Consider the following 13300-nt stretch of genomic DNA (forward strand, 5'->3'; position numbering starts at 1 on the left):
TTCTTAATCATGGTGAAACACACAACCCATGCCATCTGTCAAAAGCGACCCAGATTGTCTTTGTGGGTCGCTTCCCTCATCCAATCATAGACTCGTTTACACAAGAGGTCCTCAGGGAGATTTTGAAATGCAATCATCTATTTAGTGTTCCATTGGAATGAGGCCCTTGCAGAAGCGACTTTTGCATTGCATTGGAGCCGCCTTTGGGATGGTTACTGAGATCCCCCCTCTCCCTGGGATACCTTCCTTAGCAGAGTAGTAGAGGTAGTCAGGTCCGATAGGGTACCGCGTGTTAGGTCGTTATCTCTCACCTAACATCTTGGATGACCACATTATGCTTCAATGTCCAGATGGCTCCTTCTTCAGGCAGAGAGTCGAGATTGCAGGGAGACAGGACCAGTGTAGGTTTGCAGGACCCTTGGGCACTTTGCCAGATATTGCCCAAGGAAAAGAAAGAAGAAAAGACCTAAAAGGTCCACGGGTGCGTCTCATAGCTCCACCCGACCTAGACCTTCCTCACGACCAGCTCCTACCTCCACGCTGTTGGACTAGTATCAGGGGGAAACTCATCGACTAGTATCAGGAGGAAACTCATATTTTGGAGTTCTTCCAAACTTGACCTTGCATCCAGAGTTGTGGTTGTGAACTAGGTATTATTGGCCATTGCCTGGTTTGTTTGCTCTTGTCAGTGCAGGTCTAGATATTGTATCGCTCAGCTCATGAGGCCTATCAAGAACTTCCTATAGAGCGGTTTAGATAGCACCTCAGATGTTGTAGCCAGGGTGGCTTGGGAGACCCTCATTCTCCCCACAGGAGGAGGTGGTCTCAATATTATTGACCCGAACTTGCAGTGTATGGCCTTGCTCTGCAAGTTCGTAGTATGTGGATTGATGCCTGGATAGGAGCCCTGGAAAGAAATTTTCTCATGTAGCATTCATTCTTGTACTCCATCTCATGGAAGAGATCGGATGGACGGCATCAGATGGATCTTTACGTCAGCCCATCTCAAATCTCCCCCTTTCCCTTGCATGGCTACTATTCTGCAAGCTTGGGGCAGCTTCAGAAACACTCTTTGCAGAGTTCCACCCAGCTCTCGTGAAGAAATTCACAGGCAGCCAGTCATGTGAAATGACTCGATTTTGGATGAACATGGCAGGCCACTTGGAGTGTCATATTATAAGCACTGGTCTAGATGGGAGAGGGGACCTAAAAGACTCCAGTGCATATAATATGACACTCTTAACCTTTCAAGGGATATGTCATATTATATGCACTGGAGTCTTGTTCCCTCCAAGAGGTTCCCCACTCCTTTCAGAGTTGCTCATGCCTCGGTAGACACGTCTTGGGAGATTTTGGCTAGCTTTGCAACTTGGCATGTTTGGAGAGCCAGGTGTACAAAGGCGATGGAGGGTATCCAAGTTCACCCTTCCCAGTCTATGGCTAGTATTTGGACCAACATAGTACACACTCTGATGGCCATATGGGTGAGCATGTAGGGATCCTCCAGAGCAGCCACCACTGCCAGGAGAGTTACTTTTTTGAGAGTTTGGAGAGGATCTCCTTTCTTCTCTGAGTCTTCCCCAGGGTTGAGGTGACATTTTCAGCCTCTGCCTTGGTTTTTTATTAGCTCCTTTTGAGCTGTTTTTTTTCCTCATGCATTGCATGATGTACTCTCGCGGTTTTCATTCATACCTAATGAAGTAATTTTCTTGAAAAAAAAAAGAAATACTCAGATTGATAAAGCTTGATGTAAACTCCTTGATGTGTGTTGATGTGACACACAAGTACAATCTTATATAGGATAGACACACACTAGAATACCAAAGTGTATATGGGATATCTCCCAATATGACTCACACATATAACTCTACTAGAACTCCTAGTAGAACACACTAAATCACACTCAACTTGACTTCGTGTTCTAACACATGTGGTATCAGAGCTAGTCAATCTAGCCCACTTCCTTCCCGCTCTCTTGCGTGTTCCAGTTGCACTTCCATCGCAGAGAAGATAGTTCTATTGTTGGGTGACTGCTCTTTAGCTCACCCACAGCTTGTGAGATCTCCCTTGAGCTCATTCAGCATTCCGTACAGCTCTCACTCATGCTCTCATACCAGCTCCCTGCCTTCTGCTCACTTCGGCCGTATAGCAACAGTACCTGCTGTACAACTTGGCCATACCGTTCGCAGCCAGTCCGTACACCTGTAGCTCACTGTACATCCTGCCATCCGCACCTCACTTTCATACAGTCCGAACAACTGTACGGAATCCATACGATGTGTATGATTGCTGACTACTCGCCGTACAGTCCGTACTACCCCGCAAGCATTCCGTACTGCTTTCCTTGGTACCATCTAGCTCCTATCTGTACATCTCGAGCTGTCTATACAGTTAAGTTAAACCGTCCCATACAGCTAGATGTTGGTATTTTTTTTGTCCGTACAGTCTGAACTTTTTTTTTTCCCCGAGCTGAGAGTTGTTGCTCCTCCCCAACCCTTGCTGCCCCCTCTCCCTCAGCCCCTCCCTTAGCCCCTCCCTCCCTCCCCCTCCCTTGCCCTCAGCCCCTCCCCCTCCCCCTCCTCCTCTCCCTCTCAGCCCACTCCCCCCTTCCCCTCCTCTCCCTCTCAGCCCTTCTCCTCCCCTCTCAGCCCGCTCCCCTTCCCTGCCTCTCAGACCTCTCCTCCTCCTCCGCCCCCTCCTCTCCCCTGCTCCCTACCCCCTGCCTCAGCCTGCTCCTCCCCCCGCTCCCTACCCTCTGCCTCAACCTTCCCTCTACCCCGCTCCCTACCCCCCGCGTCTACCCTGCTCCCTACCCCCCGCCTCAGCCCTCTCCTCTCCCCCGCTCCCTACCCTCCGCCTTAGCCCTCTCCTCTACCCCCCTCTCCCTATCCCCCCGCCTCAGCCCTCTCCTCTACCCCCCTCCTCTACCCCTTCTTCTTGCTCCCTGCCCCTCCTCCCTCCCCTCCTCCTCCTCATCCTCCCCCTTCATTATTTTCCTCCTCAGCCCCTTCTCCTCCTCCTCAAATCACCTTCCTCCTCCTCTCCCGGGCAGCTTAGTGCTGAAGGAACCTTGTTCGTGTTCAAAGTCAGCCTCACCCACCTCGATTGGAGATGGCTCTGCCTTAAGCCAATCTCCGTCCACTCCCACCGGCCGCGAAAACAGTTGTTTTTTCAAAAGACAAGTTGCAACAGCTCAAAAAAGATACTGAGCAGGAGAGCTCGACATCACTCTTTGCTCGCATCCATGGGTCCCAACCTTCCAAGTTACAGGCCAGGGACTGGATGCTCGCCACTCTACCTGAAGACCTTGTAGGGCACCTTACAGATGTTTGTCTGCTTGGGCGAGGTTTCTTCCAGGTTGTTTTTGACTCCTCGGAGGTAGCTCGTACAGTGCTGCAGGTTAGCCCGTTAGCACTGAGCTCCAAGAGGATTTTCTTGACCCCTTTTTCTTTGGGGTTTGATCCTATTGAGGAAGACAGCCGGACGACATCACTTTTCATCAGATTTCTAGGCCTTCCTCAGGTGTACCATCGACTGCTACATTCTATTGGAGCTGCCTTTGGAGTGGTTACTGAGATCCCCCCTCTCCCTGAGGATCCTACTTCAGCAGCAGAGGCAATCAGGTCCAATGGGGTACCGCGTGTTAGGGTCATTGTCTCTGACCCTAACATCTCGGATGACCACATTATGCTTCAACGTCTAGATGGCTCCTTCTTCAGACAGAGAGTCGAGATTGCAAGGAGACAGGATCAGTGTAGGATTTGCAGGACCCTTGGGTACTTTGCCAGAGATTGCCCAAGGAAAAAGAAAAGATCTACGGGTGTACCTCATAGCTTCACCGAACCTGGGCCTTCTTCACGACCAGTTTCCCGCCTCACACGCTATTAGACCTTCAACTTCACAGCCAGGACCTTCAACTTCATCGGATGTGCACACTTTCCGAGCAAAAACCTACGAGTAGAAAAGTCCGAGCGATAATTTTTGACACCACCATGCTTGTATATTTCTCAAAGGAATATACAATTCTTTCTTAATTTCTCATTTATGGAACCATATACTTACTTATTTTTCATTATAACCCTCATTTTAGAGAGCATCATCTATATATGAACAAAAAGTGAACACTTTAGAAACTCCTATAAATACCTCCCTACCATACTCTCTTTTGAGGATTATGGTAATTAAATCATAGTTGCATATGAAACGCGTTTCATACTTGCATGAAACCCGTATGAAAGGTTTACACGTTTCATACATATGAAACGCGTTTCATACATCCCCAATTTTTTGGTAGGGTTCAAAAGGGAGCAAAATCGCGATTTCACGCATTTCGCCGTACCCATGCACTTCGTACTCCCGTACGCTCCGTCCGTGCAGCCCATACGCTCCCTCTTGCTCATTCTCGAGGTTTGTGCCCCCAATCATCCCCAATGTGCATTCAATCGTCCTTTCTACAGTCTACCCTTCTTCTTGAATTTGGCGCTGCATCCTTTCATGCAGGCTGAAATCTACTCTTTCTGATGTTTCTAAAATCTAACGCTCCTCTCTTGATTCATCTGCTCATCTTGCATGCATGATGTAGGCTGGAAAGCTGCAATTACTTTTGCTGTTCTACATCACTTTTTGCAAGCAAGAAGATGCCTCGAAAAGGTAGTGCGTTGTGGAGCAATGTCACCTTCAATTCCTTTGGTGCACACTATGATAAGAGTGGCACAGGCAAGTGGGCCTGCAACTTTTGTGCTGAGCCGCATCATGGGACATTTCAGAGATTGCAGGCTCACTTTTCTCGAACAAAGGGCTTTGGTATTGGCCCTTGTTCTCATGTGCCAAAGGAGGTGTATGATGGCTTGAAGGCCTGGAAAGCTAAAATGCTAGGGATTCCAATTCATAGAGTCAATGCATGGGATGAGCTTGAATTAAATATCTCAGCTATTCCAGCATCAATGAGGGAGGAGAATGACATTTTGCAGATGTCGGCGGTCGCAGTCTTCAGGCTCCACGCCCACAGCTAAAAGAAGTGCCCTTCCCTTGTTTAAGCGAGGAGATATGAAGGCAGCTATGAAGGAGGCAACTAGAGAGGTAACAAAGTTGTTTGTGCAATGTGCATTGTCTTTCAATATTACTCGAACCACTTGTTGGAAGTCTACTATGCGAGCTATCTCGCGTATTGGGTGTGAGTGGGAGGGTCCGAGCTATGAGACATTGCGTACAAGAGAGCTTCGCCATGAGAAAGAAGCATTGATGAGAGAGCTAGAGCCTCTGAAGGGAACATGGCAGAAGTATGGTTGCCCCTTGCTATGTGATGGCTGGTCAGATGTGAGGAAAAGAAGTGTCTACAACATTCTAGTTTCCTCTTGCAAAGGAACTATGTTCCTTCGTGCTATAGATGCATCAGCTTCAGGGACAGTGGTGACAGGTGCATATATATGGTCTCATTTGCGCACAGCTATTCTTGAGATTAGTGTAGCAAATGTGGTGCAGGTGATCACAGATAATGGCTCCAATTGTGTGTCCATGGGAAGGATGCTTGAGGATGAGTTTCCCACTATTGTTTGGACACCATATGCTTCTCATAGTTTGGATCTTGCCATTGAGGACATGGCAAAGTTGCCTTGGGTTTCTCATATATTTTCTAAAGCTTTGGGCATGGTAAATTTTGTAACCAAAAGATCCAAGGTCTTGAGCATGTTCAGGGAAAATAGTGACCTCAACCTTTTAAAGCCCTCGAAGACACGGTTTGCTTATATGTTCATAATGTTGGACAGGGTTGTTCAAGTGCGGCATGGCTTGTTGCGTACAATTGTTTCCCATGATTGGCAGCAATGGGGGGATAGGAATGAGCCCAAAGCAATTGGTTTCAGCCACATGGTCATGAGAGATGCATGGTGGGAGGAGGCTGCAGCTCTAGTGAAGACAATGAACCCCATGTACATCGTTCTCCGATTGACAGATATGGAGGGGAGCACCATTGGGCATCTCTATGAGTTCATGGACAAAGTGGGGGAAGCCCTTGATGCGTGTACTCACCTATCTGCAGACAGGTATCCCGTACTCATGAGTCATCCTTTGAAGTTTAGCATTTTTCCAATTAGCAAAGTGGCATGCTTAGAATTCCTTTTAATCTATGTTTTCATTTTTTCTAAACATTATTGGTTTTGCCTTTGATTCATAATTTCTTATGAAGGATTGAAGACCTTAAGGAGATCTGGAACACACGTTGGGATTGGTTTAATAGGCCAATCCATACTGTTGCTCATATCCTTCATCCTCTATGGAGGAATGAGCAGCAATATCTCGATAGAGAATTAGAGGATGGGTGGTCAGCTTATATGAGCAAGATCGTGGGAGATGATGATGATCTGCTTTTGAAGCTGGAGGATGAGCGTCTTCTTTTCCGCAACCAAAGCGGTGTTTTTGGATCACGCAATGCACAGAGAGAGGAGACTCAACTAGCAGCAGTTTCTTGGTGGGAAAAATATGGCATTGAGGCACCCCACTTGGTAATACTTAACCCTAGAGGCAATACTTTCTTATTACTTGAAAACATGTGGGTACACCTCAGCAATTGGAAGCTGCCACTAAACTGTAAAGTCTGAGAATGTCTCTTGTTTTGTTTCAGAGACGCATAGCGATGCGAGTTCTCTCACAAGACTGTAGCTCTGGACCTTGTGAGAGAAACTGGAGTACATGGGCCTTACTCCATACCAAGAAGAGGAACAGATTGTCCACTGTCCAATTGGAGAGGTTGGTCTTTTGCCACTACAATCTACGATTGCTCGAGCAAACGAACTACCCCATTGAGCCTCGGCAGGTGAATCCCTACAAAATCGACATCACAAAGTGCAAGGAGATGCCGGTGATTCCACCTAAGGAGGGGGATATCTACGCCATGTTGTACGAGGAGATCACAGCTTCATCTCACCACACCCGATCCTCCCAGGCAGCTGGTGCTAGTACTTCAATTGCACCTGCATCTCATGAGGATGCTTTTTATGAGTCTTCTCGGAGTTCCAGTAGTAGTGAGGAGGAGGCTGATGAGGACATGGATTTGGTTGAGGAGGAAGATGCTGACATTGATGATGAAGCTTGACTTTTGATTTGTGACTTTGTCACTTATTATTGATAGACAGTACTTTGAATTCCAGTTGTAGTTTGACCTTTTTACCTTCATGGTCCATCACCATGGAGGTCTTGGGAGGTTCATTGATGACTCTAGTTTTGATTATTATCAGTATTCAGTATGTGTGATCAGTATGATCAAGATTCAATTATCAATATGTATGATCATTCAGTATGTATGTGTAAAGATGATCATTGAGTACTCTAATATGTATAATGTATGATCATTGATGACTAGCTTTTTGTATGATCAGGATTCAGTATGTATGGTGCTTATACTTGATATGTATGTTTTTTTATCATGTCTGCACTATGGAGTCACTTACAATCTTTATTTGCACATTTTTGTATATGGCATGATGCATACCCTAGGTATGAATGCACATATTTTCACATTCCGAATGAAACCCTTTTCATTCATTTTTTGAAACCCGTTTCAAACCTCCCGTTTCAGAAACTCCTGGCAACTATGAATTAAATCAATTTAAAAGAGTTTCCCTAATCTTTAGCAATCCCATATTTGAAGCTCTCATATAACAATGTATACCATATTCCTTGGATGAGTAGAAAAAAGATATTGGAAACCTCATACTTGAGGCCATTATAATCGATCATAAATTAATCTCTAATACATTATCAAATATGGAAAGGCAAGGAACGAATTTTCAAAATATTCCCAATTCTCCAAACCTAAGTACTTTTAAGGAAATGTGGTCTCTATTGAACTCCTTCCTACCATAATATGAATTAGGGAGAAGTTGTAACTCTCATATACATCTTGAAATTTTTACTTTTTATCTTTTATAACTATCAAAAGTATAATTTTAAGCCTACCATTGCATAGATCATGAAATTTTGAACATTTTTCCTTTTTACACCTCCTCAATCTGAGATAAGGAGCAAAAGTGCATAGGCTCTCCAAGGGTATTCCGCCGGCGGAATAGGGTTGGGGGGCAAGCTCTTCAAACCATATTCCTCTGGAAAAATACACTTAGAGGGTCTATTCAAAAAGTATTATATTATTTTCTTAGGTCATCCTGAGGAACTATAAAGAGGATATTTGCTCAAAATTTCATGATCCAACCAATGGTGAAAGAAAAAGAAAGGATTTTTGAAAGTGATAAAATCAGTCACTAGTTGGACATTATATATGTATGTTATATAAAGGTATATTTATATCTATATCTATTTATTAGTATTTCATATTTACTTACATTTTCCTTGAAATAATTTGGATTTTTTTGCTCCCAAAAAATGACTTGAGCCTATATATTTTGACCCCTCCTACCTTTTGTCCGCTCGTCGCTCGAAGGTTTTTGCTCAGAAAATGGAAACCCCCAACTTCATCCTGGTACTTGTATAGTGTGTACAAGACAGTCAGCACGTCTTGCTCCAGTCGTCGCCCATTGTGGATGCCTGGCAGAGTTGGTGAGCCAGTACCTCAGGCTACCACTGACGGGACTGCAGACATGTCTCTTCAAGCAGGAGACATCCCTGTTCTAGTTCCATGTACAGATGAGGTTGCTCCTGACCCTGCTCAGATACAGGAGCGCTCATCTAGGGAGAGCCTTCTTGTAGAGGCCCATGCTTTACTTGAGGAGAGTGACAGATTTGTGGCTGAGATCGGGCAGATGTTTCTGCCTACACCTAACAGAGGTAAGGGGATTATTGGTTCCACTCCTCCTTCCGCAGGGCTCCTTCACACTCCAACAACAAAGGTACTTCGCAGGAATTCATTTTCAGTTCTGGCAGACTTGGCTGAGTTTGAGGCAGAGGAGGAGTTTGTACCCTCCACAATTGGGGAGCATATCTTCCAGGACAGAGTTTCCCCCTCAACAAGGGGGAGTGTGCTTTCCCTAGTTGACTTCCCTCCTCTTGATAGGAGGAATTTTTCGCAGGAAAGCGCTTTCTCCACTACCAGGTCGGGTAGGATCTTCCATCCGGCCTCCTCCTCTCGTAGATGAGGATTGTCAGTTGGAACGTTCAGGGCCTCGGGGGTGAACGTTTGGGGCCTCAGAGGTGTTACTGGGGGTCCCATGGACATTTTGATGATTTAGGAACACAAATTGGATGCCACGGATTGTTGCAAGTCGGGTAAGCTTCTTTCAGGCCCTTCTAGAGCTCTGGGCACCAGGGGAGGTACTTGCATTTCTGTCTCTTGGTGATTGGACACGGGATCATAGTCCCTTCTAGAGCTCAATGGATTATACTTTTGATTGATGGACATAAGGTTGGTCTCTTAAACGTTTATGCACCCAATTCTAGAGGGGACCGTGTTCTTTTTTGGAAGGAACTTCTTTCTTGGTCACATATTGCAGATGCTTGGATTATAGGGCGCGATTTCAACATGGTTGAAATGCCCTCAGAGAAAAGGGGTGGTAGGGAGGGTGGCCTTCACTCCCTAGAGAGAGCAGTGTGGGATGCCTTCCTTTTTCAGTATAGCGGCAGGGATGCTTGGCATGATGATGCCTTTCACACTCAACTACATTCTCTCCTGTTTTCTTGGTCGAACAGGAGACTGCAGATGCACATACATGCACGGATTGATAGATTTTATGTGGATGATTGGGCTCTTGACAAAGGTGGTACTGTTTACATTGCAGCTGGGGTGTCCACTTCGGATCATTTTCCAGTGGTTCTGATGGTCTCAGATCCCCATGTGAGGCGTCGCTCTGATAGTATCAAGATTCCAGATTCCTTTTATGTAGAGGAGGGCCTTACAAAGACAATGTTGAGAACCTGCGTATCTCATTTGCAGGATGGACAGCTTTCTCCTTCAGATTTTTTTTTTTGGCCAAAAAGAGACTTCTATTAAGTAAGAAAGAAACTCGAGGGAGTGCAGGGAGAGTCCAACAGATTGATGCAGCCTTGCCCTTGGATTGGGTGGACACAGATGATATGCCTATTACTTGCTTCACCTGGATGGGGGCTTTTTCTAGATTGGGAGTTCCTTTACAGGTGATTGCTTTTCGTGACACTCATGAGGATGCCTTAGTCTTTGATGTTTCTTCGGGGGGCAGGCTGTTCAGATCCACAGATGATATCTTGTTGGAGGTACCATTTCAGCCAGTCAGGATAGTGGGCTTCATGGAGCATGGCTCTCTCTCACAGTGGTACTTGGATCCTGACCCGCTTCTCATCGCCCTGGGCTCATGGAGATTGTGGCTCTATGGAGGTGTCCCAATTAAGTTTTTGCAGTGGGACCCTGGGGAATGGGAATGGATAGATGAAGGGCACAGAGAGAAGGGCATCCCCTTCTTTCATTACACGGTTAGTAATGCCAGGAAATTCCAGCTCAGCTGTAGGGGTTGGAGGCCTACTAGAGCTCATCATTGGAAAAACTTTCAGATTTCTGGTGACTTGCAGAAATTTTTTTGGCAAAGGCTGTGGAAATCCCACCGGAATAGAAAAATCACTCTCTTCTTTTGGCTTTCTATTCATGGTGGGATAGCAATGAACCAATGGAGATCTAGGTTCGGAGCTGACCCTTCTTGCCCTCGTTGCCTTTCTGCATTGGAATACAACACTGCCTTTGGGATTGCAGACAGGCGAGAATCATATGGAAGGGTATTACAAGACTTTTCAGGACTTTTGTTCGCCTACCCTTCTTCATGACCTGGGGATCAATGGCTTGGCTCACTCTTTCAAGGCCCTAGGTCTTCTTTGAGAGACTTGACTCCTCTTGGGTTCTTCACATCCGACGACATCTTGTGGAGTCGTGCTCTCTAGAGGACAATCCAGCCACTCTCTTCAGAGCTGCTCATTCCTCGGTTGACTCTCCATGGGAGATCTTAGCTAGCATTGCAGCATGGCATAGTTGGAGAGCCAGATGCACTGAGGCTCTAGAGGATTCTCAGGTTCACCCTTCTCAAATCTTGGCCAGTACTTGGACAGATACGGTACACACTCTGATGGCCATTTGGGCGATCATGCAGGGATCATCTCGAGTAGCTTCCTCCAGGAGAGTTACTTTTCTCAGAGATTGGAGAGACTCTCCCTTCTTTGCTGATACTTCTACAGGGTTGACTTGGCATTTTCAGCCTCAGCCTTGGTTTCTTTCTACCTCATTCCTCTGAGGTGTTTTCATTACATGCTTAGCATGTTGTATTTCTGCACAGAGCTTGCTCTAGCGAGTTTCTTTCTTACTTATGCCAACTCACCCCTATAGAAGTCTCATCAAAGAAGGGAGAGTCTCTCCAATCTTTGAGAAAAGTAACTCTCCTGGAGGAGGTTGCTCGAGATGATCCCTGCATGGTCGCCCAAATGGACATCAAAGCGTGTACCGTATCTGTCCAAGTATCTGTCCAAGTACTGGCCAAGATCTGAGAAGGGTGAACCTGAGAACCCTCCAAAGCCTCACAGCCGCAGCCCCCTCTGATATCAGTGACTTTTATCTTTCAGCTGCTCGTATCAGAAGGGGTGAGATCCTCAGGCATGAGATAGGTATCCGCTAGTAGGCCCTCTAGAGGGAGGAGTAGAACATGCCTATAGATGTTTGGATTCAGGAGCGCCTTGCTGCAGCAAGGGCTCAGCAGCAGTCACTTTTAGATCAGAGATTTAGATCAGAGAGCAGAATATGCCTTTCACGCCAAAGAGTCATTTTGGACACAGAAGGGAGGTAGGATCAACAAGTAGTTCTTCTCTACTCTTGGCCCCACACATAGTAGGGAGAGCGTCTCACAGCTTGTTGACTCAGGCGGAGTTCTTCGGACACATCCAGAGGCCGTCTTGCAGGTTGCCACCGATTTCTCTGTGTTCCTTCTTATAGCAGATCCAGACACTCAGGCCACAGATGATGCTAGAGTGGTTATTTGGCGACACTTACTTGGGTTGGTGACAGGGGATATGATTATTTCACTTGATGCACCATTCACTAACGTAGAGTTCAAGACTGCTCTCTCTGCCCTTCACAAGGGCAAGTGTCCTGGTTCAGATGGAATTACCCCCTTATTTTTTATTACTTTTTGGGATCAGATTGGGGATCATATTACCTCAGCCCTGCAGGGTGTATGGGACTCGGGTGAGATGCCAGACTCACTTACAAAGGGCCTCATTCATTTGATTCTGAAAGGGGGTTGCAGAAATTTAGTGTCTCAGTGGAGACCGATTACCTTGCTGGGTAACTTGTACAAAATCCTAGCTAAAGCTATCAGCCTTCGTCTACAGCCCTTTCTACCAGATCTTATCCATGATATGCAGACGGGTTTTGTGCATGGCAGGAGCATCTCTGATAACATCTTCTCATTTTGGGAGGCTTCGGAGTGGGCCATGCATAATGGCCACAGGCTGGCCATTCTACTCTTGGATTTTGAGAAAGCTTATGACAAGGGTAGACTGGGGCTTTTTCTCAAATGCATGGATCAGAGGGGTGTCAGCCCTCTACAGATCAGTCCACAGCCAGGTTCTTATTGGTGGACTCAGGGGAGACAGGTTTGAGATTACTAGATCAGTCCGTCAGGGTTGCCCCCTAGCCCCCTTTTTATTCGTCTTTGTGGCTGAGGCTATGAGCTATTACATTACAGCTCAAGCTGGAATCGTAGGGCTCAGCCTTCCTTTGAGGCAGGAGGATGAGCTATTAGACAGTGAGTTTGTAGATGACACGGCTGTTTTTTTGGATGCCACTCTACAGACACTGAATTCTCATTCAGGACAGCATTGGATTTGTTTTGCATTGCAGCAGGTGCACACATTAATTGGAACAAATCCAATGGCTTTTGGATCAGTGATGAGGACACTCCAGTCTGGGGGATTGACATAGGGTTCACTTGGATTCAAAGGGGAGTCTCTGTCAGATACCTGGGATGCCAGGTTGGGTTGGGCATCTCTCCAGCATAGCAATTCGCTCCTGTGTTGGAGAGTATCAGGAGGAAACTCATCTTTTGGAGTTCATCCAAACTTGACCTCGCATCCAGAGTTGTGGTTGTGAACCATGTATTGTTGGCCACTGCTTGGTTTGTTTGCTCATGTTGGTGCAGATCTAGATATTGTATTGCTCAGTTCATGAGACCTATCAGGAACTTCCTATGGAGCAGTTTAGATGGCACCTCAGATGTATCCACGGTGGCTTGGGAGACCCTCATTCTCCCCACAGGAGAAGGCGGTCTCAATATTATTGACCCGAGCTTGTAGAGTATGGACTTGCTCTGCAAGTTTGTAGTACGTGGATTGATGCTTGGACAAG

General features: G+C 46.3%; 1 protein-coding gene across 1 annotated transcript; it reads left to right on the forward strand.

Moving 5' to 3' along the window:
* The first annotated feature begins 5043 nt into the window (after positions 1–5043).
* Positions 5044–7090, forward strand: LOC147895643 (uncharacterized). Its single transcript, XM_087382365.1, has 3 exons — positions 5044–6041; positions 6185–6500; positions 6620–7090. Exons 1-3 carry the CDS (start codon positions 5047–5049, stop codon positions 7088–7090), a joined length of 1782 nt encoding a protein of 593 aa, XP_087238491.1. The 5' UTR covers positions 5044–5046.
* The last annotated feature ends 6210 nt before the right edge of the window (positions 7091–13300 follow it).

This window comes from Dipteris shenzhenensis, chromosome 12, assembly GCF_047967505.1.
Source record: "Dipteris shenzhenensis isolate YYH24624 ecotype China chromosome 12, Dip_SZ_1.0, whole genome shotgun sequence".
Lineage (NCBI taxonomy): Eukaryota > Viridiplantae > Streptophyta > Polypodiopsida > Gleicheniales > Dipteridaceae > Dipteris > Dipteris shenzhenensis.

What these genes read in the sequence shown, in the direction of transcription:
- LOC147895643 (XM_087382365.1), top strand. Translation starts at nt 5,047, where the DNA reads ATGAAGGCAGCTATGAAGGAGGCAACTAGAGAGGTAACAAAGTTGTTT. An exon ending in ACTCACCTATCTGCAGACAG is followed by an intron (nt 6,042 to 6,184) that starts GTATCCCGTACT and finishes TTTCTTATGAAG; the next exon opens with GATTGAAGACCTTAAGGAGA. An exon ending in GCATTGAGGCACCCCACTTG is followed by an intron (nt 6,501 to 6,619) that starts GTAATACTTAAC and finishes GTTTTGTTTCAG; the next exon opens with AGACGCATAGCGATGCGAGT.